We start from the raw sequence: 26669 nt of genomic DNA on the forward strand, positions 1-26669 counted from the left end.
CCCAAATACCAAAAAAACTCAGAAAAATCATCTTCTTGTGTATTTAGATTTTATTTTGTCCATATAGAAGAGGATATCAGAAGATAATTTACATATTTTAGTAAGAAAGTTATACATTATAGTTAAAAATGGGTTTATAAATGGCACCATGTCCTAATGTAATGGTATCTATTTGTTAGGGACATTGAATTTTTATTATCTTTACCTCACTGTGTTTGAGGAGGTGGACCTGCACTCTCCCCTTGATCAGTTATAGCTATAGACATAATTTCTTTATGAATTTGTGCATTTGTCAATTCCTCTTTGCTGACCCCTGATCAGTTTTGAGTTCTACTGTGACTTTGATTATCTTTCACTTCTGTTTAAGCTTAATAACCGTCGTCATACTCGTTCTGGGCCTGCTGCCGGGCCAGCATCGCCTGTATCAAAGCGCTGGGACCCGCAGGAGCAGAATCCTGCAGACTTTCCTCTGCTCGCTGCCTGGCCTGCATGACCTGCGTCATGACATCAGAGCCAGAGTACGACAGGCTGTCCTCTGCTGTCTGTCTGGCTCGCATTGCCTGCGCGACAGCGCTGGATGTGTCACCAAAGAAACCTGTCCCGCTGTAGTCCTGATCGGATTCTCGGGTCAGGGAGGCCTGTCTGGCCTGCATGGCCTGTGCGATGGCGCTGGAGGACGACAGGTGCATATCCGGCATCCGATGCACCTCGAACTCCCCATTCTCAGCTCTCTGACGAGCTAGCATGGCCTGAAGCAGAGCGCTCGAGGTGGGGATGTCGGCGGGAACGGGCACTCCACCGGAGCTGCTTCGCTCCTCCTCCTCTTCAAACATCTGCTTCGCCAGGAAAGCCTGAGCCATGGCCTCAGACTGATCACCCTTGGGGAGGTCCTTGGAACGCCAGTTGGTGCGCTAACAAAACAGGAAGGAGAATTATGTACACAACAGAGCTTAGGCCTTCATTAACCACCATCAAACCCTCCACGACAAACCTTATTTGGATGCTTTTGCTTGACATATTGGTTCGATTTCTGAAGGTTCTGGAGCTTATCGAGCAAGAAAGACTTGTCTTTCCCCTCCTAATGAGAGAGAGAAGAGAGGATGAGGAAGACAGGCAAGACCATCACTCAAAACCTTTCACCGAAATATGCAGATGAAACCCCTCACATTAATGATCTGCTGTCGAAGTTGCGCAATAAGCAGCTTGCGGCCCTGAGTGACTTGCCAGAAGATGTATATAATAATTCTGAGGAGCAAAGATGTCATTATCTACATGTTGACAACCACGTGTACAGAAAAATGGACAGTTCGTGCACTTACATGACAATGAGTGCGAGAAAAAAGTAGAAGACTTCGCTTCTGATGACGTGGTGATAGATCCAGACGGCCCACTGAGAGCCGGGGATCTGCTGCAGATCCTCTACCCAGGCTCCGACTGCGCTGAAGGTGTTGTTCAGCCCCCGGAACGGACCGCACTGTTCTGATGGGGTCAAGCTGCAGAGCAGGACAAAACCAGGGGAGGACTAATGAGCGCAGCCTGTTCGGTGGGATTTAAAAAGAGGCTACAGCGCGCCGTCATACCTCCAGGCCGTGTACGCGACGATGGATAGAGCTCCCACAAAAGAGGGGAAGAAGAGGAGGGCGATGAGGATGGTTTGCATCTGAGCTGCCCTCCCTGTTCGCTGTGGGGGCTGACAATTCTGAGCCAGGCTGACCTTGAGATCAATCATGAAGCACAAACTTTACATTTCAATCTGACTATCAGCCCCACGACTCTCTGTGGCCGACGTCTCCTCAGAGGATTAAATGGCAACACTTTAGGCAGACGTTCGCAAAGTTCATGAAATATTCAACAACACCAAACCCGGTCTGGGTCCAGTTACCAAAGGCCTTTTATTTTACCCTTCAGGGAAGGATGAGTGTGGTCTAGTTTAATGGGACCTAAAGGTTAACTTCTGTGAGACCAAACGTCCCGCCTGGCTCTCCCTGAAGAGCTGTCAGTTATATAATAGCGCTCCAATTAATTTTTCAAAGCAGGTGTACAAACAGGGTAACACGATCACTTCAGGCATCTGAAACAGGGACGCACGTGGATTTACCTTCTTTACATAAAACAAGATGAAACATTTGAGAATCTGGATGGCCGGCAGCAGTGGAGAGAAGTAGATCCCGATCCTGCTCAGACAAACGGCAGAAAAATGAACCTGTAACAGCGTTAGAGCCCGACAGGAAGTGCTGTAGGGTCAAGTAGCCCATACCAGGACAGCGTCTGAGCATAGATGAGCTCGAAGACATTTCGGGCCACGTCAAACTCCGGAACACCCAAACTCGGCAGCAGCTTTCGCCCAATCAGGCTGTAGAAGAGAAACAATGATGATTTCTGATCGGAGCATTAACCTTTAAACCATTAACAAAAAAAACACCCACTTGCTGAGAAACTCTCCAAAGAAGGAGCCCAACAGTAGGAACAGGAAATCAAAAAAGACCAGTCGGTACAGAGCTTGTCCCACCATGGACTCCCAGCACTGTGGAGAACACACCCAGCAGTTACCACAGCAGAATGAAGCAGAAACAAATGTGGTGAGAGACTGGAAATTAAAGAGGAACATACAGAAAACTTCTTGGCCACAACATGCATCCAATAATAACATAAGACAGCCAGGATGGACATCTTGAACAACACGTTTCTGTTGACATGGAGGGAAAAATACAGCATTATTATGTCCTGAGCATGATGTCATTATAGCAAAATGTATTAAAATCAAGTTAATTTCCATCTCACCTGAATAGTTACATTTAAATGCTATTACTGAACTTCATTAATATTAACTTGAAAAGCAAAAGCCTATAATGAAGGGGCAGCCAGAAAGGTCTGCTGCCTCATTAAACACATCAGCGAAAGCCTTTCTCCTTCTTTCTAAGATTACAGCAGGAACTGGTTCTCCGTGTTCTAGAGCAGCCTCCCGGTGACCTTCCTACTCCCTCACCTCACCACGAGGGCGTAGATCTGCTTGCGCTGGCTGGAGTACACCTCAAATTTTTTGAAGAGGGCGTAGAAGAGCGGGACCACCAGGTTCATCAGAGACACAATGAAGGGAACCAGGAGCGTTTGAGCCTCCTGAAGCGGAGTCCAGCTGGACTCATCTGTTGTACTCTATGATGGAGGGAGAGAAGAGCAGCAATGGACAAACACTTTGGTCTAATATTTGGGATCCGTCAATGAGTAGTCTGAGCTATGACTGAGCTCATAAAGAAGGAACCAAACAATAAAGTGGAATCATATCATTTGCAAAGTAAACAAAAAACTCATATGAGCGTGAGCACCTGCTGCTCATACTGGCAGAGGAAATAGATGCCGGCTCCACAGCCAAAGGCCAGGCCGGTGGAGAGGAGCCAGGAACCCAGATGAACCCCAAAATGCTTCATCTTTTCAGAGAGGGTCAGCATCTCCTTCTGGGCTCCCTCCGACAAAGACTCCTGGAAAGACGATGGAAGTAAAAACCAAGAATATTGAAAACCGAAGGTCACGTGGTGCTTCAGGAAATGACACCTGGGTGGTTACATTTGGGAAAGTAGGAACCAAATGATAGAATCCAGGAGGCAGCTGTGAAACTCCTCACCTTGAGTTGAACACTCAGGTTGTTCTTGCGCTGCTTGACGGCTCGCTCATTGGTCACGCTAAAATCCCAGGTGCACAGGAGCTGCCACGCGCTGTTCGACGCCGGGTCAGCAAGCACGTAATTTTTCTTGAAGGACTTGGCCATGCTGAGAAGGACGGACATGGCTGAGAAAATTCCAATCAAGAACAACGTCCATGTAAAAGCAAACCGCACCTACCTGAAGATGAGAGCAATGCCACACAGAACCATGTAGAGCGAGATGGTGAAGAAATAGGCTAGCTTCATGTCATACGCCACCAGACCCACCAAAGTTTCATTGCTGTAGCTGCCGTAGTACAAGACGCTGTAGTTGAAGTAACCCTGCAGGTCAGGAGAAGGATTTCCACAGTAGTGAGGAGGCAGCATCGTTACTAGAAACTGCGTTCCCCTAGAACTGAATCCTAATGTAACATCTGAAGAGCAGCAATAACAGAAATTCTAAAATTACAAATCCACAATGTTGCATTTAGGGAGATCTTATAATGGCCAGAAGCAAGATGAACCCTCCACATCAATCATGATGGCTCCTGACATCTTTAAGATAGCTCCTGAGATGTTGTTCCTTCTTTTTGGACTGTGTTTTTCAAAGTTGGATTTGAGGTACAGTTGCAGGGGTGTAATGGTGCTATTATGTCACTGATATCTGGTCCGTCCAGGCTCAGGACGTCAAAAGTATGACCCGCCACTCAAAAAAGCTGGATAATGTTGAGCGTGATTGTTGTTCTACTTCCATCGACCACCAGGGGGCGATCAAGTCAGCCGGAAGGATGAGACTCACTTACAGCTCCAGTCAGTAGCTCCAGGCCCCTGAAGCTCACCCCCTCAGGAATGTTGGGCGAATGGTCATAAACCAGCAGTGGGATGGTGATGAACCCAAAGTTGATCAGGAACGAGACGACGTTGAACATGAGGAGCCACTTGAGGAACAGGAAGTAGGTGAGGACGCTGGTGCCGAACCTGCCGCCTATCTCCTTCATGGTGCCGTGCCAAAGCTGCAGAGTCTGCCTGGCTGACCTTAAAGCGTAGCCCCACCTGCGGAGAGTCTGAGAGAACCGCCGAGCTCTTTACTTGCACAGCGGCAGTGCGTTTTGCTGCACGGCCGAGTGGAGACTCACCACCGACACATTCTCAGAGAAATCTCTGAAGCAGGTGAAGTGGTGGGACTGGGTTGCAGACTTAAACGCCAGTACTTGGTTCCTGTGGGGTAAATACAGAGATCCAGGAGTGGATTATAAAAGCAGTATTCTCTGGTGATTTATGTGAGATGTTGCACTGTTAGAAAAGCCACTCTTAATCAGTTTTAATTGCCTTCTTTTGCACCTTTGAACCAGAGTTTTATGGTTGTCAGCAGGGCGCGGCGACCACAATAACGCTGAAAAGAATCCACATCATCTTTAATGGTCTGTCAAACGCACCTAATAGATTTCTTCTCTTGAAAGCTCATTGGCAGGTCCCGGATGGCATCAATCCGTTCCCGTGTTGACATGTCAACAAGGTCCTTGACCAGGTTTTGCTCCTCTGTCACGCACAAGGTGAGAAACAAGGATCTCTCTGTTATTCGCGCCAGTTTTAATAGTCTGACACCTCGAAACACTCATACCCGTCTCCATCTCCTTCTGGAGGGCGTCCTCTGTGGGAGCCAGGGGGGGCGTCTCAGCGCCGGGAAGCACGCTCATTCTTCTCGTCGTATTTCCTCTCCATCTCATGCTCATGTTTCCTGAAGGAAAACAACATTTATTTCATTTTATCCTCAAAGAATGAAAGGAAAATACAACACAGAACCAGGAAAGAGTTAGCTGTTATGTTTTAGGTTGCTACCATTACTCTGCCTAGTTTCAACCTGTCCAGTAACCAAAACTATAATCCATTAATGACAGCAATGAATGATTAACAATATGTAGTTTTTTAGATTTCAGGATTCAAAATCATCGTCTGGGGACGGTGAACATGAACCAAAACACTTTCACCATCTGAGTTTGCTGCTATTGATAGTCTCTATGAATGACCCCATCCATCCCTCCATCCATCCCTCCATTCATCCATCCATCCCTCCATCCATCCATCCATCCATCCATCCATCCATCCATCCATTTTTAACCGTTTTATCCCTTCATTAGGTGGTGGGGGTGGAGCCTATGCTAGCAAGGCAAGGCTCCAGCTCATTGCAGAGCTGACGTACACAGACACCCACTCACACTTAACACCTAATGTCAGTTTAGAGTAGTCCTGAGGAATCCAGTGTACCCGGGGGCAACCACCGCAGACATGGAGAGAACACGCAAACTCAGCAGAGAAAAGTTTCAACTTGTTTTGGAGCATCAATGACGCATCTGTCATCCAGGTGACTTCCTGGTCATGTTGCTGATTAACCAAGACTCTGGTTGAATGTCTCATCCAAACCTCAATGATATCATGTGTACGCTTCAGTTTCTGTCTGCCTTTACAAGGGTACAACAGCAGAGGCACATATATCATAGAAAAGAGCAGAGTGCGAGTCATTTAAACATTACCTGTAAAGGAAGAAGGAAGTCGAACACTTCCAGAGCCAGTGGAGATTTGAAAGGTAGTGTGACCTGAGAACACACCAACATGTGTCACTTAGCAACACAGTTGAGCCAAAAGGACACGTGACTTAATTGTGCTCCCTGTACATCACAGGGGATATTTATATATATATATATGTGTGTGTGTGTGTGTGTGTGTACAATTATATACAAGGTATGCGATCCAATTACTGTGATTGTGGTGCCATGAAGGACTCCCACTCTGATTTGAGATGAGATTCATGGCAATGCTCTCTCCCCCCCTCCAGCCATCGTGCTGCCAGCCGGGCAGCGCTGCATTTGCTATGCCGCCACCACCGCCAGCTCGGTCGTTCGATGAGTGGTGCGAGTCCGCCCTGATGTCCCTTTCATAAGGGTTGGTGTGGTGGCCTTTGCTGGGAAATCTGGGAAAAGATAAGAGACAGATGTAGAAGTGTAATGTTTTAAAGTTTTAGTGGACACGCTTAATTATAACACTTCTCTGTTAAACAGATATTGGAGTGTGTAATATCCTAAAACAAATCCAACTAGGAGTTATAATACAGTAATTCATATATTATATATGACTTACTGTATTATACACAGAGAAACACACACACACACAAATGATTGTATTGTCACACACTGTATATCATTACATTTACTCACATCCATATATCCAATTGCTGTAAGTTCTAAAGTGTATTATTATTATTACTTTGCCATTAAATCTCAACAAACCTTTTATCGAGTTCCAGGGTCTCGCTGTCATGATAGGCGAAGTTGAGGAACCCTCCACTGCTGGACTTTGACATTAGGTCCTTTAAAGTGGTGTTTTAAAGCATCAACGATCCTTCAGCCCTGGTGTTCACGGTCGGTGCCCGATGTGGTGTTTACATAGTCCAGATCCAGGATTCATGAGTGTGCTATTGTGCGAAGCTGTCATGGAAAAGTTAAGCACCGGCTGTATTAGACTTCTGATTTCCAGCCAGAAAAAAGTGTTCAGGCTTCCGTCTGTGCTGTGAGTGACATCTACATTGTGTGGGGCACCAGAAGTGTAATCCGATCTTCTATTCCCATTTGCACATGATTAATTTAAGTGTAATTTTAGCTTTCTCTATGATCGCTTAGATCCATGGTTCTCATAACAGCGCCACTGAGGCACACAGGAGCAATTTACTCAAAACTGCTGTCAAATTAACAACGCCTAACACACTGGGAACAGAAATAATGTATACTATAAATTCTCCCACTATAATTACATATCTAAAATTACATTATGAAAAAAGAAACAAAACTTGTTACCTAGGGGTGATCAATCGCATGCTGCACCGCTATAGGCTAAGTGAATATGCCTCCTACCAGGAAGCTACTCTGAACTACCGGTAATATGTTGAGGTAAAAGTCCACAGCAGGTGTCAGCAGGTGTAAAGAACATGTTAATAATATGGCCATTACACCCAGAAGTGACAGCAGGGAGGGCCGGATTTAAATAACAAGCTCAAGATGGAGAAATTCATAGATAGATAGATAGATAGATAGATAGATAGATAGATAGATAGATAGATAGATAGATAGATAGATGTAATTAAGTAATGGGGTGTGGCAGGCCACACAAACCACGCCCCCTACGGCTTGAGACCTCGTCCAAATCAACCAATCATAGATGTTTAAAAGACTCCCGGTCCAACCCCCTTTTCGTGATGAGGGCGTGGTTTGTAGTTTCCGCGGTCCGCAGCTGGAAGAGCTGGGTTTTCTGTCACTCCGGAAGTTGGTCTTTGGGAAAAAGTGTCATCTTCCTGACAACAGAGCAGCCACTGCCCCGTTGTTAAACAACTGTTTTCGGTAAATAGTTCTTCGATTGGAATATTGGAATACACCAACACATCTGGGATTTGGCCAGAACCGGCAACAATGGAGGTCGACTCAGGTAAACTTGCGATGTTTTTATACGGTCTTTGTAACGGGTTAAAAGTTGTGTATTAGCTAGGTAATGCTAATAACTACGCTGCTGACACAAGTTTTTTATTTCTTTATTATTAGTTTTAAAAGCCTGCTCGATTCTAGTTGGACAACTATCGTGCCAAAGAAGTTTTTGTTGCTGACTTTTGTTTGCTATTTAACGAAAAAGTTGCAGCTTGTAAATCCCCAGAATGATGGTGAAAATAAAAAAAGATGCACATGCAGTTTGAAAAATTCAGAAATAAATGGTATGCATAACGGTTCCAAATTTACAGTGTTTAATTCTAAATTTGAGGAAGTATGGTTAGATCGTGGGACCTGGATCTATTGGTGTGACAGGATTTGGAAGAATTTCCCAACAATTTTTACCATGTAGCTTCCACTGAGAACGATCATTGAAACCATATTCTACTACAACAATGTCTTCTTGAAAGCAGTCTGAATCCTTACATACTTTCTCTTGTTGAAGTCTTCTACACTGATCGGAACAGCCCAGTCACCAGTAATCCATTGTTGGACCAGCTGCCCAGTTACCAGTCGCTGCTGTACCGCAGGAAGCCATCGGCTGGAGGCAGCAAGCGAAGACACAGCAGCAGAGGACGTCTTGGCTCGTCTGGTAGTGGAAAATGGGTCCCGAATACCATCAGCAGACAAGAGGAGAAACAGAAGCTGGAGGTGAAACCCATACGTGAGCTCGCCAAGCCAATGGCCGAAAAGCGCAGCGACAAGTGAGACAGATTTGACTGTAAAACATTGCCAAAAGGGGAGGTTTAAATTTTATCCAAAGTTAGAGTTCCCCTTCATCCATTCGGACTCTCTGTTCTTGCCAGTACACGGCGCTTGGCTGAAACTCAAGAGCTCAGCAGTTGGAGCCAGTTCAGGCGAAGCGCCCGCAGGTTTCTGAGGAGGTTCAAGGAAGATGGTGGAGAATGGCTGGACTCAGTGAAGCTCTGGAGGAGCGACATCCACCTGATAGAGGGTGAGGGAACGGCACCTCGTCCACAGCATCAGCGGTGAATCTCTCGTGGGCGATTGGGTGTTTACCGAACTCCTCTCCCTGCTTTACGTTCAACAGGGATGTTCGGCACGGGGATCCAGTCGTACTTCTCCTTCCTGCGCTTCTTGGTCATGCTAAACTTGATCATCTTCCTGCTCATGTTCAGCTTCGTCATGCTGCCCATCATAGCTGCCCCGCACGCCACGGGAAACATCAGCTACAATCAAAATGATGGTGAGGAAGCTCCCCTTTTTCTAAATTTAGTTTCTGAGGGACTCTTATTTTTTCCCTCCTGCTAACAGCTGAGTAGCGTTCGAGCCCAATCAGTGTCTTCAATAGTGATCGTGCAGTTACGTTGATCTCGACAAAAAGGCAACCCAAAGGTTTAAACCTTTCACTGTAGGAAGCGCGTGCAGCGTGTATCCCAGCAGTGCTCGCCGAGGTTTGGTCATCTTCCATGAGCACATTGCAGACCTGCTGTCCGGTGGGGTGAGCCTTTTTTTTCTTCTCAATAATAAGAGCAGAAAACAAACGTCCTTTTTCTCACCCACCTTTTGATCCCACCCTGCAGGGCTTCCTGGAGCAGACCTATCTCTTCTACGGCTACTACAGAGCTGACAAAATCGTCTTTCCGAACGCCACCTACAATCTGGCGCTGGCGTACCTCCTGGTGACTGTGGCCTATCTGTTCCTCAGTCTCATTTGGATCGTGAAAAGGTAGCAGAAATGGCAAAACCCCCAGTTGGGCCGATCAGCGTCTGATTGAGGTGATTCTCCAAGGTCGGCCACGGGATTCAAGCGTAACCTGGTTCAGGATGCGGATCGCTTCCAGAGCTTTTGCAACAAGATCTTTGCTGGCTGGGATTTCTGCATCACCAACGAGAACGCCGCCAAGCTGAAGAGGAGCAGTTTGCTGTATGAGCTCAGGGTAAATTACCACCGTCCATCCAATAGACGTTGGTGAGGGTAAAATAATAAGATGATCGCTCAAAACTTTTTTCTGTCTGTGTTTTTCTTATGTGAGGTGTAAGCTATTCATCGGTGCTCTCACAGGCTGTTCTTGTCTCTCCAGCGAACATTTAAATCCAATGTTGACACGCTTCATTTTAGAATGTCATGTTCTCCCCAGACGGATTTGGAGGAGGAGAGGATCAAGCAGAAAATAGCAGATCGCACTCGCAAAGAGAAATGTCGGATTTACCTCATCCGCCTCCTCCTTAACCTCTTTGTCATCGCTGTTCTGGCTGCTTGCTTCTACAGCATTTATATGGCCACCATCTTCTCCCAGCAGGAACAGATGAATAACATAAAGGTAGGGAAGCTAGCTTAGACGCTCCGCTAATCATTGACCACCCTCCAAGAAGCATCTGTGTGATATTTCTTTCCTACAGGAGAACTTCTTGGTGGATCTCATCTATGAGTACCTCCCTTCAATTGTTATCACCATGGCCAACTTCATCACGCCCCTCCTCTTCTCTGTGATTATCAGCTTTGAGGACTACTCCCCAGCCTTTGAGATCCGCTTCACCCTCATGAGGTGCTTTTGAGGATCCGCACTTTTAAACAACTTTATAAAAGTTATACATCCCCCTACAAGGCCACAAAATCAGACGTTCTAGCTTTAACGTTGATACCGAAGCAACAATGTTGGGACGACTTGTTGAATATCAGCACAGAGAACATTCAGATGTTAATTAATCAGTTTTAGGCAGACAAACCCTCTTTGGTTATATTTCCTTGGCACATTTGCCAATAAAATTGCTGTTATTGACAGAAGTGAGAGTTGATCCCGAGCTAAATGCATTGATTTAGACCCTTGACCATGTTTCCTTCCCTCATGTCTTCACAGGTGCGTGTTCATGCGGTTGACCAGCATTGGGGTTCTGCTCTTCTCTCTCTGGTCCCAGATCACCAAATGTAAAGAGGAATCCTGCATCTGCGGTTACAACCACCTTCTTTACTCTGTGAGGCCTTTTCCTGCGTCCAAGTACAACAACCAGTGCAGCTTTGATACCATCCATCTCTTATGAGTGCTGATGAGGGCTTGTAAAGCTCATCCCCAGTGAAGTTCTCCGGGGCTGAATACACGCTTGTTTCTACCGACAGTGTTGGGAGACCCGCGTGGGCCAGGAGATGTACAAGCTCACCATCTTTGACTTCATCATAATTGCTGCCGCCACCATCTTTGTAGAATTTCCCAGAAAGTAAGATCTTAACTAGTCAGCCTGGTCGGCTGTCGTGTGTAGCTGCTGTGATGATTCCGCTTAATGTTGCAGCACGCTAACAGATATGTAGATTTATTCATATGTTCTGTGTATAGACACCTGTGTGAGTGATGTTCTGGCCGTACTTCTGGTCAAACCTGGAGGCCGTCTGCCTCTGTCTTTGTTCCTGAAGTCTTTTTCCATGTTGTCGTCAGGCTGATCGTGCGGCACTGTGACTGTGGGCTGGCCAAGTGGTGGGGACAGCAGGAGTTCGCCATTCCTCAGAACGTGCTGGAGATTGTCTACGGTCAGACGATTTGCTGGATCGGTACTTTTTACAGTCCGATGCTGCCTGCCATCTGCACCATTAAATACTTTTTTATCTTCTATATAAAGAAGGTGAGTTTTCCTTTTCCGTGCGCTCAGTTTTGAACAGTCTGGAGTCGGCGTTTGACTGTTGTTGCGTCTCTGTCAGGTTTCACTGATAAACAACTGTCGTCCTGCCACGCGTCCCTTCCGAGCCTCCAGTTCCCACTTCTTCTTCTTGGGCGTGTTGCTGATCGGACTTGCCCTGGCCTGCCTACCGGTCATTGTCAGCGTAGCTCAGTGAGTCTCGATCTTGGTCTAATTTTTTAAAAACAGATTTTTATCAAGTTAGGATTGTTAGTAAGGTTTAGCAAACAACCATTGTTCGATGTTTAGAAACTTATTGGAACTCTGTTCAGGTTGATTTCAGCATTTTGTGACATGAGATTGTACCACCAGGTGGCACTGTTGCATAGAAACTAGGGCTGATTTCTTCAACCGCGTCTTTGTTATTAATCCAGTGAGACAAGTTAGGTCATAAACTGTTAATATGGAGAAATATGAACTGATTCAACATCAGTTAACAAAATCATCACACCCTAAGGTTCAAAATAAGTCCAATGCAATAACACATCATTCCCAGGTCATTATTCACATTTCTGGCACCCTGATATTTAGCCTGCTGTGCTGAACAGTGGATGTTTCTTGATTATTTTCCAGTTGAATAGTCATTTAATCTCAGATAGATCATTTTGTCAGGAGTTTCTTTTTGATTTCTGTTACATATGAGAGAAACTTCACATCTGTCATTTTCTTCCCCGCGTCAACATTTACTTTTCCACATTTGTCACTACCCAGTCTCAACTGCTCTCAGGCATGTGGACCATTTGTAAACTACACCACTTCATGGGAGGTGCTGCCCACTACAGTATCGGAGTTACCTAAGGGACTCCAATCACTCCTCAACGCTCTCTCATCGGAGGCTTTCGCTGTCTCCTTCTTTGTTGTTACATGGTACTTATCCTTTGTTTGCATATTATATCACGATCAAGCATTTCAAAAATTTTTCTGTTACAAGCTTCTCATCACTCTTTCTGCAGTTTGGCCATGTTTTATGTCATCGCGCTGGCCGGGGCTCATAAGAGAGTTATTAACCAGCTGAGGGAGCAGCTCGTCATGGTGGGGTTTTCTCAGGCCTTGCATTGACCACGTTTTATTACCAGAATTCAGCATCTGTGGCATCCTTGTCCAACAGGAGGGCCGTGACAAGCGTTTCCTCATCCAGAAGCTGTGCCAGGCGCAGAAGGTCGCCGCTGTCAGGTCTCCGGTGTCGAACCCACGCAGCAGCAGCAGCAGCTCCAGCTATCACACCAGCTTTTCCAACAATTTCAACGAACGTTTGTTCCTGGCACACCCGACTCCTGATTCCGCCACACACGTGTGAGGAGCAGTTACACGTCTCAGGAGCAGACAGATATTCAGTGGGACAAACTTTTGTGGTCTCCCACATATTTGTGTTTTGTATTGTTTTTTTTACCTTTGATGGGAAAAACTTGGGAGCTTCTGTGGACTTTTATTATACATTATTTTTTTCTGGTAATTAATAGTTTTATTGTAAACACTAATAAGACCCCAAAATGCACATATATTTCGATACTGTCAGAGTTGTGTAAGCTTTAACCTAAAATAACACTGTTTTAACTACTGAATTTTGCAAAACTTTTGGAATTGTATGCACTTTACATGTATTAGCAGCCGTTAAAACTTGTTTACAGGGGACTGTGCAGCATGTGTCCTTTCTGAGGTTGCACAATAATGCACAATACATAAATGCAGAACTGTAACTGTCGTTTTTTTCCCCACATGAACATATTTTGTGATTTGTACAACACTAAGGCAAAAGCTCAAGCTGTATTTTTCGGACTATAAGTCGCACTTTTTTTCATAGTTTGTCAGGGGGTGCGACTTGTACTCCGGAGCGACTTAAATAAATACATTATTACAGAATTTCACATGTTCGTTATTTTCACACTGACGACCACCAGAGGGCGCTCTAGGCATGTGCACTGACGACCACAAGAGGGCGCTCTAGGCGTGTGTACTGAGGAACGAGTTCCTTTATTGACGCAGAAGAAGAAGCGGTGCTTCGTCTATGGCGTTAGACTTGATTGTTTGGTAAACTTGCTCGGATGTTCTTTATGCTATAGTTATCTGAATAACTAGTCTCTTGTTTGATTTGTTTTTGTATTGCACACACATTAAATATATGATAACTATTCGAATTGATTCTGAAATTCTGCTATGTTTTCCTTTACCGGCAATCAGAATGTTACTTAATTACTTAATTAAAGACTTCTGGTAAAATAAATATAGTAATGTAATTGGCAGTGCGGTCGTACTACCTCCCTGCCAACAGGGGTCGCTACTACGATTTTGTCGCCCCCTTTTTGACAGCGGCTCAGCTGGTGCGGAACCGGAGGCAGCGTGCTGTTGCTCGGGTCAGCGACAGATCAGTCGGCTAAAATGTTGAGAATTACAATTCGTGCGGATTTCGGAGCCCTATGGGTGCTCTTATGCATCACCTATTCACAGTTTATGACGGCGTCCTCCGATGATATTGTAGTGGCCTGCGGGGGATTTGTTAAATCCGATGTTGAAATCAATTATTCTTTGATTGAGGTGAGAGTGCAAACGTTCTTACTGGTTAGCAGCTTGCTAATGGCTAGCTGGTTTGCTGTCTGCTAGTAAGCTAAACTGGAGGTTAAATGAACATTTTAACTAAGCAACGAGCAAATAAGTTAATGATCTTTTATTCTCTATTTGTCAGTCTTGAATTTAAACATGTATTTTACATTTAAGCTCCTGTGAGACGTGTATTTAGCTGTCTTGTCAGGTTAAACATTTCTGCTTCCGGTGACGTTTTATTTCCAATACATTTACATTAATATCTTTATTTGTCTAACGCATGGCGCGTAAACTTAATCATCTGATAAACATGAAGTGATAAATGTTAATCCCCGTTCAGGACTTCACGGGATTACTAGTTTAATTGGTGAAAGCGTCTCTAGACCGAGCATACCGTTTAAATTTGTATTTGAGTTTAATAGGTGCGTGTTTTTTCACAGATTAAACTGTACACCAAACAAGGTTCCTTGAAATATCAAACGGATTGTGCCCCGATCAACGGATACTTTATGATACCAATCTATGACAAGGTATGAGAGTTTTATAGTGCTTGTTTGGGTTTTTTTTTTAGTAATCTCTATGAACAATGCACCCTTTTTTGCCCAACACAGGGAGACTTTCTTTTGAAAATTGAGCCTCCTCTCGGCTGGAGTTTTGGTATGATTGTTTTATCTCCATCTTTGTATATAATTACATAATAATTCCTGGAATGTCTTTGCTGCTGTTCCTTTCTTTTCTAATTGCTTCTCCCACCGTCATCAGAGCCGACCAGCGTTGATCTGCATGTGGATGGAGTGAGCGACATCTGCACTAAAGAAGAGGACATCAATTTTGTTTTCACTGGCTTTTCGGTCACAGGAACGGTAAGGGTTATGAAAGAATTTCTCTTATTTTATCTCGAAGACCCTGTATTCTTACCTGATTGGCTGTTTCTGTTTGAAATCGTGTGCACGTATGGCTCTTTTGCCTTTTTTGCCCCCGACTAACCTGAGAAAAAAACTGCAAAGGCTGCAAAAATAACTATTTAATTGGAAAAATGAACACATGGCTGGAAGGAGTGCATTGTACTCTCTGCTGGTGCACTTTCTCTGGAGCCCATTGTGGACTGATGGGTTCTGATGGTGGACTTTTGTAATTGCACTAGATGCAATATTCCAGAAATCTTCTGCTTTCTATTGTTATCTGTTATTTTGTATTTCGCAGGGCGAAGGTTTGGTACTAAAAGATTTTTTTTAGAAATACGTTTATTTTGCACTGAAAACAAATTGTCAAATAATTTATTTTCCGTGTATATTTGTGTCAATCAAAAACATGCATTTAATTGAATACGAACTACGAACTATAATATAAATCATGACTTCTTCAATACATTCAACCCGTTGCTGATTTACGTTATTTTAAAAAAGAGGCACAAATCTGAGGCAGTGATCACATTTGAGATGCTGTTTTTGCTATGCTTGTTAAAATCAAAGATGACCTTTTGTGGAAAAATCACATTTGATTGAGTCAGTCTCGAGGTTTAGGAGCCATCCTGAGGCTTTGATCCAAAACCTCAGATGCTCCTTTGAGTGCGTTATCGTAACTCTTAGCAGTGAAATAATGACAGCTCTTCCCTAATCCTAATCTCTGCTATACTGAGGTAACTAATAAGCCCTTCATCATCATCATCATCGCTCCCTTGAAGATACTGATGTGGGCCTCTGTTGCACAGGTTCTGAGTAAAGGCCATCTCCTGGGTCCGGCCGGAGTAGAAGTCCTACTCACCCGAGCGGGAACAGAGGAAAAACTCCAGAGTGTCGTCACACAGTCTGGAGGAAAGTAAGCGGCTCCCAGACGTGTGGCTTGACCAGTGTTTCTCCAGTATAAACACACTTTGACCTGTTTTTACCTTTTCTCTCTCAGATACACCTTTGTCCAAGTTCTGCCTGGAAATTATGACATCACGGCTGCCCATCCCTCCTGGACCCTGGAGAAGGTGAGCGTTCTTACCTCAGTTTTACCGGGCCTGAGTCAGTAGTGTAAACGTTCCAGAGGTATATTGATTGAACTCCGTGTACTATATTTTTAAATTTATTTAGTTTAAGTATATCATTTTTCATTATGAAAGTCTTTTGATAAATGAGCGTCTCAAATGAAAAAAGTTCAATGCTCCCTTGTGATATTTCCGTAAAAGCCAATGTCTTATCTTTTTAATAGTTAATAAAAGATTGACAGAAGGGAATAATAACCAACTACAATCCTCTGGATCAGCAGTAGCAGTGGATCCTGGGGAAAATTTATAAATTAGATTTATAAATAGTGTCTGTGCTGCTGCTGACGCTCCCATTCGTCCAACTCTAAATCTGACTTACCTGATGACCTTTGACCTCCTCCTATAGAGCGCTACCTCTGTGTACGTCTCGAACGCCAATGCCCCAGCCGCCGACCACCTGGTCGTTGGAGGTTATGATGTCACCGGGGAGGTCCGCAGTGATGGAGAGCCCATGAAGGAGGTCACCTTCCTGCTGTATTCTGCCACAGTCAAGAAAGAGGTCGGGAAATATTCGACACATGTAAAGACATTGAACGACTTTATTAATGGTCACATTTTAGTGTTCTTTGAACATCATCAGGGTTGTGTCACCCCAAAACTAAGTTCTTTGCCTCTGCTGTTAGGACGTGAGTGGCTGTAACGCTTCACCAGTGGAAAGGGCCGACTCGGGGGACAGCTCTTTGAGCTACATCTGCAGCGCTCTCTCTCAGGATGACGGGACCTTCGCCTTTCCATCACTGGCCAGCGGCGAGTACACCGTGGTCAGTTGTCCTCATTTTAAAAGTTTCGGAGCCTTGTTAAAAAACCACCCAGATCACGTGACCTTGGTGACTCTGCCTCGGATTCAGGTGCCGTTCTACAGGGGGGAAAGGATCACCTTTGATGTTGCTCCTTCCAGGATGGATTTCAAAGTGGAACACAACAGTTTGAAACTGGAGGTGAGGCGTTTCTCATGCACGTGTCGATCTGGTTGTGTTCGAGGCGCTGTTGAAATGTGCTGCTGACTCCCTTCGGTTGTGTCCAGCCCATTTTCCGCGTCATGGGCTTTTCTGTGACGGGCCGAGTTCTCCACGGCCCGGAGGGGGAAGGGGTGCCGGATGCCTCGGTATCCATCAACAACCAGATCAAAGGTAACTGCAGCCGGGCGGCGGCGTCGTGGAAGCACCATCCGTGCACGGCGGGCCTAATGGCGCTGTTCTCTCCCCCAGTCACCACCAGAGAAGATGGTTCCTTCAGGTTGGAGAACATGACAGCTGGCACTTACACCATCCGTGTCAACAAGGAGCTCATGTTCTTCGAGCCAATCACAGTGAAGATTGCGCCCAGCACCCCCCAGCTTCCCGACATCATCACAGCAGGGTGCGACCTGCCTGGTGTTTGAGCGCCACCTTTGTTCTGATTTCACTCGTTCTCCAGCTCCAGTTCTGATTCATGAACTGATGTGGGTTCTCCACAGATTCAGCGTCTGCGGGCAGATCTCTCTCAGCCGCCTGCCTGAGGGCATGAAGCAGCAGGGACGCTATAAAGTGACTCTGAAACACCAGGACCAAGACAAGACCTCCAGGAAGACCGTGGAGTCCGACCCGCAGGGAGTTTTCTGCTTTCAGGCCAAACCTGGAGACTACAGCGTCCATGTAAATTGGGTTTATTTTCACTGAAGTAGAACGTTTTACCCCACAGGCTTTGACTTAAATCACCAAGACCTTCACATTTAGTCGATTATACAGAATAAATGTTGTTGTCCCCTTGAATATGGAAGTTATCTTATCTTAATTTGAACCAAAACTTGCATCCCAAAATGTTTAATCTCAGTCATTTTTGTTGCATAAAGTGATGACGTTTGTATGATTATGACATAATCACTCTGCAGTGATTAATTGAGGCGCGTTATCAGCGGCGTTCTGATGGTTGCAGCCGTGTGTGTTCAGGTCTCTCTCCCTGAGTCAGAGATGAAAGCTGGTCTGGCCCTGCAGCCTCAGGAGCTGCAGGTGTCCCTCGTGGACCGGCCCCTCACAGACCTCCTTTTCACCCAGTTCATGGCTTCCGTCTCTGGAAAAGTCCACTGTTTGGGTAAGGGTTCGCTCACCTGTCCAGACACAGACGCGTCTGCTCCTCTCCTTATTTCCTTGTAAACACACTTCATGTCTTGCAGCGTCCTGCGATGATTTGTCAGTGACTCTCCAGCCGGTGAGTCGGCAGGGAGAGAGGAGGTCGGTGACCTTACCTGGCAGTGGAGACACACTCAGCTTCTCCTTTGACAACGTGTTGCCTGGGAAATACAAAGGTCAGGACTCCTGGTTGGCGTGTTTCCTTCCCCGTGATGATTATTGTTGCGTGCTCTATATTCTGAAATAATGCTTGTTAACAGCTGCAGGTGTAACAGTAACGTTGGCAGATGTTAGTTTGACTCTCCGTTGCACGTTTCTGTTTTGAAGTCGCACCTTTTCCTTCATAATGTTTGTCAGGAAGTGAATTGGTCGCTACCAGCTGCTAATCCAAACTGGTATTAAGCAGCAGCTTTCCGGACTTCCACGTTATCCTGGCAGAGATTCCGCGCCTTCTGGTGCCACATCCATCTTGCTCTCTGTTCAATAGCCACAGTCTGTTTAGTGTGCCCGCAAGCTGTCTGCACAGCGAGCATCTGAAGCCTGTTTACTCCGACGGTATCGACTGTGTCCAGCAGTGCAGCAAGTTTACTTTCTTCAGCTGAGCACCATCTTCGAATTGAAGGAACATTTCGTCCACAGATTTAAATTACCCAGCCTCATGTGGTGGAAATGCTTTTCTTTTGTTTTTTGTAAAGTTTAAAATCCTGGAGGATTCTTTACCCAGATAGTAACGTGATGTTACATCTGTGATGTGATGTGGAATAGTAGTAGACTTAATTAAAGCCCCAGTATTTATTAATGTTGTACCACTGGAAATGATTATGGAGGCATTTTCAGGGGCTTTTTGTGTTAATGCCACTAGACGTCACTAAATCTCAGTCCCTTTATTTTGTGGGCGTTAATATCCACCATCCAACAGTTCAAATTATGATCATCAACTTAAATTTGACATGTATTAGTTTTTAAGGTGTTTATAGCATCAGAGTAGCTGTCCAAAAGCTTTCATCTATCACAGGATGGCTGTTTATTAATATTTCTTCTAATTATTCATGATTTGAAGCATTTCTGAGTGGTTACCACTGTATTTACACTTGTTTGTTTTGTTTTTTGACCCAAATATATTTCTTTTCCCTCATCATGTGAACCCCTCAGTGAGTATTTCTCATGAGGAATGGTGCTGGAAGCATAAGTCTGTGGAAGTGGACGTCCTGGACGCCGACGTCTTGGGGGTCGAGTTTAGACAGATTGGCTACATCCTCCGCTGCTCCCTCTCTCATGCCATCACTTTGGTCAGTAATGTCTTCTTACAGGCACCAAATCACGGCAGCAAATCCATCTCTGTTATTCAAGCTTAAACCAAAAGTGTTTTCCCACGTAGGAATTCTTCCAAGATGGCAGCAAACCTGAAAACGTGGGCGTGTACAACCTCTCCAAGGGAGTCAACCGTTTCTGCCTCTCCAAGCCTGGTGAGCATGTCTCTCCTGACCTCTCATTAGCTAAACATAGCATCTATTAGCATAGCTACTAAAGGAAAAATGAGCCAACTGTTCCCTTGGTGGAATTCACTGTTGAGAGCCAAAAGGTAGGTAAGTAGGTGTGTGTGTGTGTGTCTGTGTGTGTGTGTGTGACTTGCTTAAATATAAAACTGGAACAAAGCCATTAATCATGTTCCTCTGGCTCGCCCAGGTGTTTACAAAGTCACCCCTCGCTCCTGCCATCAGTTCGAACAGGACTTCTACACGTACGACACGTAAGTAAAGAGTTGCTGCCTCTGTTTATTCCTGGATCAAAAGACCGTGGTACTTTTTGACGGTGCCCTCTGACGATATCCAACCGTGGTGCAACAGTTCAGCCCCCAGCATCCTGACCCTCACCGCAGTGCGGCACCACATGACGGGAATCATCACCACAGACAAGCGTCTGGATGTGACCATCACCATCAAGTACTGAGGACTCCGTCTGCCTCCGCTTTTTTTAGTGCATCATGCAAACGCTAAATCTGTTTTCTCTTGTTTTCCCTTGTGTAAGATCATCGATAGAGAGCGAGCCGGCGCTGGTGCTGGGCCCCCTGCGCAGCCTCGAGGAACAGAGACACGAGCAGCAGCTGCATGAAATCGATATGCGCCGCCAGGAACGCGAACGCCGCGCCGCCGAAGAGGACGGAGGAGCCCGAGACGACGGCCCCCCCATCCAGGAGAAAGCTGATGAACTCACAGGCCCGTTCCATTATGACTTTTCCCACTGGGCCAGGTCAGAACCACCGCACGAGCCCCACCAGCTGAGCTCTTGCTTGGCAGTAAAAGCTGTTTTTAGACAGATCGCCGGTACCAAACGCCGCCGTTTCGTAACGATGTTGTGTCTGCAGAGCTGGAGAGAAGATCACAGTGACTCCCTCCTCCAAGGAGCTGTTGTTCTATCCTCCCGAGGTCGAGGCCACCATCACTGGAGGTGAGTTCCTTCACATGTATGACGGTACCTCTTGAGATGAACAGACCAGTAAAGCTTCCCTCTCTCGGCAGAGTCGTGTCCGGGGAGGCTCGTGGAAATTGTTGGCCGCGCGGGACTTTTTCTCGCCGGCAAAGTGACACCCGAGCTTCAAGGCGTGGAGATTTCCATCAGCGAGCGGGGATCCAGCACGCCGCTGATCACTGTGGCCACCAATGAGCTGGGAGCGTACAGGTGGGTGTCACTCAACAAATGACATCGTCTTAAAAATGGCCGCTCTCGACGTGACCCTAAAGTCCTCTGTTGACTCCACTCTGACAGCGTGGGCCCGCTGCACAGTGACCGGCAGTACGACATCGGCGCCAGCAAAGAAGGCTTCGTGTTAAGTCCCGTGGAGGGAACCCAAGGAGACTTCAAAGCCTTCGCTCTGGCCGGCGTCACCTTCATGGTGCGTCTGGGTGTTCACGGTGAATCGACCACTCAGTCTTTTAGTGGAAGCGTTCTATAACCCACACCCCCCCCCTCTTGTGCGACGCAGATCAAATCCGAGGACGGCGTCCCCCTCGCTGGTGTCCTCCTGTCTTTAAGTGGAGCACAGTTCCGCTCCAACCTGCTGACCCAGGATACCGGGCTGCTCACCTTCAACAACCTGGTAGGCGTCCAGTAAATCCCTCATTTTGTGGTCAATATTGTAATTTGCACAATCGTGGCTTTATTTCTTGAGGTCTGAGTTGATGAACGTTCCCTCTCCTCAGAGCCCTGGTCAGTACTACTTCAAACCAATGATGAAGGAGTTCCGCTTCGAGCCGGCGTCTCAAATGATCACAGTGGAGGAGGGCCAGAGTCTCAGCATCGATGTTACTGGCATCAAAACCGCTTACAGGTATGACGAACCCGTAGCGCCCGTTTCAGCGCCGTCTCGCTCAAGAATACCGTTTAAGGACATAGAAATCGCTCTGGACCTGCAAATATCTGCTAGCGGGTTTCTTGCAGCTGCTACGGAGCGGTGCAGTCTCTGAGCGGGGACGCGGAGAGAGACGTAGCCGTGGAGGCGGTGGGACAGGACGAGTGCAGCCTCTACAGCGAGGACACCGTCACCGACGAGGAGGGGCGCTTCAGACTCAGGGGGCTGCTGGTGAGCACCTGCTGCCTACGGATACCTGACCGGCCTGGCCTCGCTAAGCATCGCTAACATCAAGAGTTAAAGCTTTTGTGACGTTGGTGTTTCAGGGAATTCTTAACAGATGTCACACTTGTTTTCAGCCGGGCTGCAAGTATCTGGTCCAGCTCCGAGCTGAAGGCAACGACCACATAGAGAGGGCTCTGCCGCAGCACCGATCTGTAGAGGTAAACCTAATCCAGCTTTCAGAGGCTTCAGAGCACAATCCTCTGGGCAGCAGAAATCCTGTGGCTTTTAAAAAGATGCTTCACAGTTTCAGCTCTTGTTGTTTTGCCCGACGCACCCAGGGGGGTCGAGTTTTCTTAGGATCCAAGCGATATGTGGTAATACCCAAACGGCCGGTCCTTGTGAAGAAAGGAGAATTTAGATATTCAGCTGTACGCACAGGACTTGCAGAGAGAGCGCAGGCTCACATTTGGGAATGGGAAATGGCTGCTTGGCTGGAGTCAGATAAATGCTCCTCTCGTTAGTTCTGGAAAGTTCCTCTGACTTGAAGGAGGGTGCTGCAAACTTTTGTAATTGAATTGTTCAAATAACTGTGGGAACCCCGTGATTACACCCTATCAGCAGCCTTATCACATGCGCTCTCTCCGTGCGCAGAACAAAAGCAGCTATAATCCCGCTGCAAGTTTAAACCTCTGTTCATAATTTTAGCTCTGCTGAAAAGTGCGGGGCCTCTAATCTCTCCAGCGAGGCAGGGAATGCTTTAATTCCACTTAATTCTCCAGCTATTATCCCGCTGTGCGACTTTTACGAAGCTTTACCCACTGTTCACCTCTGCTGCGCCACAGGGCCACGTTTCTATCGCGTCCTTAATCTGTGTTTCCTCCAAGGTGGGCAGCAGTGACATCGAGGGGGTCAACATCATCGCCTTCAGGCAGATCAGTCAGTTTGACCTCAGCGGAAATGTCCACACGTCTCCTGAATATCTGCCAACACTATCAGTAAGTCGTTCCCGTTTGTCCTTTCCAGACAGCCGCTGGTTTTATTAAACGCCCTCCCTCCCCCCGTCCAGGTGAAGCTGTACAGGAGCGACAACCCGGACAACCCCATCCACAGTGTTTCTCTGGGACAGTCGCTCTTCTTCCACTTCCCCCCTCTGGACAGAGACGGAGAGGTACCCAATGACGCTCGGCCCCGGCCGTGTCCCCACGGCCCGCTGCCACTGGCTGTAACGTTGTTGTGTTTGCTCCCCAGACCTTCGTCCTGATGCTGTACTCCACGTTGTCCCGCACTCAGTACGACTTCACCTTACCCCAGGTCACCTTCACCTCCAGCGGCTACCACAAGCACATCACCCTGACCTTCAACCCCACTGTGAGACTGATGTTTTAAAGCAGCACTCGGAGCAAATTAATGCTCGATTCTCATGACTTTCCTCCCACATTGTGGTTCGGTCCAACAGCGGAAAGTGCCTGACCAGGACGTGGCCCAGGGTTCCTACATCGCTCTTCCCCTCACGCTGCTGCTCCTGCTGGCTGCGTACAACCACGAGAAGGTACTTGAATGTCTCAGAGGTGAGCCTGCTGCTCGGCTGGTGTCACATGTCCCCGCCTCTGTGGCGCAGGTGATCCCCCTCTTGCTGCAGGCGGCCAGTCGCATCCAGGGCGTGAGGACCATGGCCCAAGCCAGCGGAGACGGCGCCGCTCTGGAGGACGCCAAACGTCAGGCCAAGAGACAGAAAGCCAGACGCACATGAATCGCAGCTGGAGCTCGCGCCACCGCTCTGCGCACGACACCCAGGGTTCCAGCCTCGGAGAAGAGCTGAGTAGATTTTGGTTAACAAGAGAGACCTTTTAATATCAGGGTGGCCGTGGCTAATCGTGGGCCCCTGTGAACTCTTCAACTGTGACTTGGCCTCGAGCCCAACCCCAACCGCTCAGCACGCATTACCATCACCTCATCGGCCATCCAGACCCCCCAGGTGGAAAGTTCACATTTTTCCAGGGCGACTTCCTGTTTTTGTGTAGATTTGAATCATTTTCTAGAGTGTTCCTTCATATTTGCGATCGAATTTGAGCCAGTTTTGTCTATAATTACTGTCTGACAGCACCAGGATGCTTTTGGTGTCGGTTTTAATGTGAATGTGGCAATTATGATTAAATACGTCTTTAATTTACCAGCTTTGGAATCAACTCAGACAAAACAGACCTTCACTGTCTCTCATGTAAAAGCCAGTAAGATTTTTTTATTTATTTTTTCCCTCAGCCGAGGTTTCACGGAATTCCCACTGAGGGGGGGAGATGACATCTGTTGGCAGGTTGAAAGCAATAAATCAGCTTTGAACCACCCAAAGCAGAGCTGGCTAGCAGTGTTAGCTCATTCTCTCTGGACTAGTCATATTTCTGGCTTATTCCCATGACGCTGCAGTTTTATTCGGTTTTTACTTCTCCAACTCGAGATCACTCATCCTCAAGTCTCGTGAGCCTCGTTTGAGCCCAGAGGTCTGGAATGAGCCGGAACTGCCGTCAAAAACAGGCGGTTTACACCGCGGCCGTCAGCCGAGCAAAGACGCAGCACATGTGAGCAGTGGTCAGCTCCATCCCATCAGGGTGGCTGGAACACTGAGGATTTAAAATGCTGCCGAGTGATGAACGTTTCTCCATCAGTCGACAATGTCAAGACTCTGTGAAAATTATTTTCTTTTTCTTTTTAGGCAGGGTGGGTAGGGGCTGTTAACAGGTAGCTAACTTATTAACTTTTTTTTCCTAATCTAATCTGAGTGGTTGATGACATCATCGTCCAAAATTGTGCTTTTTTTTTCTTTTTCTTTTTTACCGTACAAAAGTGATTCGAAGTGAAAATATGAGTCTTGTATCCCTGAGTTAATCCCAAATGAGCCCAGGTTGTTATATTGAGTCTGTTTTAATCGCAAATGTGTTAAAATGCACTGAAAAAAAAAAAAAAGATCCAAATTATCTTCTGTTGTTTGCTCATGGATGAGTTGTGGAAAGCTGTAACGGCTTCTGTTTATTGTGCTGCCATAAGAGAAAATTGAATTCTTTGGGTTTGGGAGGGGCTGATGTGTCATTTCAATCAGTCAGATTCTCTTTTTCTTCCCTGATAAAAGTTTGACTGGAACAAAATACTGGTTGTTTTGTGTTTGCGCCTCTAGGGGGCAGCGTAAGATTAGACACGGTCAGTAAGGGTTCAAATCAACAACATGCGCATTATTCTGTCAGAAATCGACTTCTGGGCCCTTTGAATGAAACGTTTCGGACATTTCAGGGTAAAATTCAACAGGTGACGCTTGGGAAAAGGTAAAAGATGCCAACACTGTAAAAAGTTGATACATTTTTACAGGAGATAGGATGAGAAGTGGAATAAAATTAGCAGCGGTTTTAAAGTTTTAGAACTACTCATTTCCTGACCAGCTTCCATTTTCAATGAACAATAAAGTTGGCGACTGCAGGAAATTACTTTTGCTCCGTCACCGAGGACACGGAGCTGGGCGACGGGGCTGAGACGCAGCGCGCTGTTGACCCCCAACAGGACAAATCACATCTGCAACCCACATTTTTTTCCTTTTTGACGACATTTAAGGCTCCAATGTGCCCGTCCACACCCACCAGGAGTTGGACGCATGGTAATTATGTCCTTCTGAAGCGTATAAAATAAGGGTTTTAATTAAACTGAGGGGTTTAACATAACAAGAGAACATTTTCTCTGCAGGAAATGATAGAACTCCATATTGGTAATGATTTCTAATATGTGACGTTTCAGACAAACCCCCTTTTTCCGACTTTCAGGGTTTTTCTGAGCTGTTCGTGTTGGAGTTTGGGTGCTTTAGTTTCTGAGGTCTGTATATTGTTCAAATTGTTCAAAAGTTTATTTCTTTAAAGCTACTTCTTGTTCCCTCTTGCCAAGCCTGTCACGCTTTGGGCTGAACACGGGCGGTTCTACAGCGCTGAGACGCTTTTACCTGGATGAGAGGCAGCCAATTAGTGAGACCCGCTTTGTCAGGAGCAATCTGCTGCACGGATGAAGAAACAACACACACACACACACACACACAGACACACAGTCAGCATGTGGAGTGTATCCTGCCTCCGGCTAGTCTGCCGGCCTCTGAGGAGGACAGGCACAAACCATCACCCTTTGGTTGAATTGATGCTGCTGAGACGTCAGCAGATCCTCCAAGAAAGAAACGTGGCGTCAGATGCCAGATGGCTGTGGTCGTTCAGCCTTCCTGTCCCACTCTACCCCTGCCCCTCCGGTGACCCCTGTTGCCCTCCTTCCCTGGTGACACTGGCCTTCCTGCCCTTCCGCTACGTCCCATTTGTGCGGTCCTGGACGTCCACACGAGGGTCTCAGCTCTGTGAGGTGTCCTGTGTGTGGATCAGCCTGTTGACGTCTCTGTGCTCGTCTCTCGGTCGTCCTGGTGTCTCGTAGACGAACCGCAGACTTCCCAGAGACTCCTCGGTCTCACCTGTCCACCCTTGGAACCTATTCTTTTTATTTTGAGTTTGGGTTTGGCTCTTGCTGGCTTTCTACTATCGCCCTTGCTCCTGTCTGTCTGTCTGTCCTGCATCTGTCCTCCACCTCTCCCCTGTCTTGCTGTCTCGCACCT

At 46.6% G+C, this 26669-nt stretch overlaps 2 protein-coding genes across 3 annotated transcripts; one reads left to right on the top strand and one right to left on the bottom strand.

The window, feature by feature from the left end:
• Positions 1-40: 40 nt before the first annotated feature.
• On the bottom strand, positions 41-8751 carry tmc5 (transmembrane channel like 5). Of its 2 annotated transcripts, none has more exons than XM_029850758.1 (21): positions 8597-8751; positions 6922-7119; positions 6394-6605; positions 6169-6231; positions 5259-5375; positions 5074-5176; positions 4774-4855; positions 4441-4701; positions 3837-3979; positions 3620-3764; positions 3324-3476; positions 2987-3153; positions 2611-2686; positions 2427-2524; positions 2258-2353; positions 2099-2174; positions 1581-1714; positions 1320-1493; positions 1167-1245; positions 992-1078; positions 41-911 (listed from the first exon to the last, which is right to left on the bottom strand). In XM_029850758.1, the coding sequence occupies exons 2-21, from the start codon at positions 6993-6995 to the stop codon at positions 369-371; spliced, it is 2883 nt and encodes a 960-aa protein (XP_029706618.1). In that variant the 5' UTR covers positions 6996-7119; positions 8597-8751; the 3' UTR covers positions 41-368. The 2 variants fall into 2 exon arrangements, with proteins under 2 accessions (XP_029706618.1, XP_029706619.1); XM_029850759.1 differs by lacking the exon at positions 8597-8751 and adding an exon at positions 7486-7634.
• Positions 7925-25185, top strand: nomo (nodal modulator). Its single transcript, XM_029850760.1, has 47 exons — positions 7925-8110; positions 8612-8870; positions 8973-9121; positions 9218-9373; positions 9543-9628; positions 9711-9856; positions 9920-10067; positions 10269-10451; positions 10531-10676; positions 10989-11103; positions 11246-11343; positions 11559-11742; positions 11819-11949; positions 12508-12663; positions 12750-12828; positions 12905-13087; positions 14104-14328; positions 14775-14864; positions 14946-14991; positions 15097-15197; positions 16046-16152; positions 16237-16309; positions 16713-16865; positions 16990-17127; positions 17215-17304; positions 17391-17496; positions 17575-17725; positions 17823-18000; positions 18295-18436; positions 18519-18650; positions 19627-19763; positions 19853-19940; positions 20161-20224; positions 20322-20417; positions 20503-20724; positions 20840-20922; positions 20994-21153; positions 21241-21367; positions 21458-21571; positions 21675-21802; positions 21913-22054; positions 22183-22266; positions 22933-23043; positions 23115-23216; positions 23297-23416; positions 23505-23597; positions 23667-25185. The coding sequence occupies exons 1-47, from the start codon at positions 8095-8097 to the stop codon at positions 23796-23798; spliced, it is 5970 nt and encodes a 1989-aa protein (XP_029706620.1). The 5' UTR covers positions 7925-8094; the 3' UTR covers positions 23799-25185.
• Positions 25186-26669: the final 1484 nt, after the last annotated feature.

Source organism: Takifugu rubripes, chromosome 17 (assembly GCF_901000725.2).
Source record: "Takifugu rubripes chromosome 17, fTakRub1.2, whole genome shotgun sequence".
Lineage (NCBI taxonomy): Eukaryota > Metazoa > Chordata > Actinopteri > Tetraodontiformes > Tetraodontidae > Takifugu > Takifugu rubripes.

Coding starts and splice junctions, on each gene's coding strand:
- tmc5 (XM_029850758.1), bottom strand. CDS start 6,995: ATGTCAAAGTCCAGCAGTGGAGGGTTCCTCAACTTCGCCTATCATGAC. Junction 6,606..6,921: donor ACCCTGGAACTCGATAAAAG/GTTTGTTGAGAT, acceptor ATCTTTTCCCAG/ATTTCCCAGCAAAGGCCACC. Junction 3,154..3,323: donor TCTGCCAGTATGAGCAGCAG/GTGCTCACGCTC, acceptor CCTCCATCATAG/AGTACAACAGATGAGTCCAG.
- nomo (XM_029850760.1), top strand. Junction 11,950..12,507: donor GTCATTGTCAGCGTAGCTCA/GTGAGTCTCGAT, acceptor GTCACTACCCAG/TCTCAACTGCTCTCAGGCAT. Junction 12,829..12,904: donor TGAGGGAGCAGCTCGTCATG/GTGGGGTTTTCT, acceptor CTTGTCCAACAG/GAGGGCCGTGACAAGCGTTT.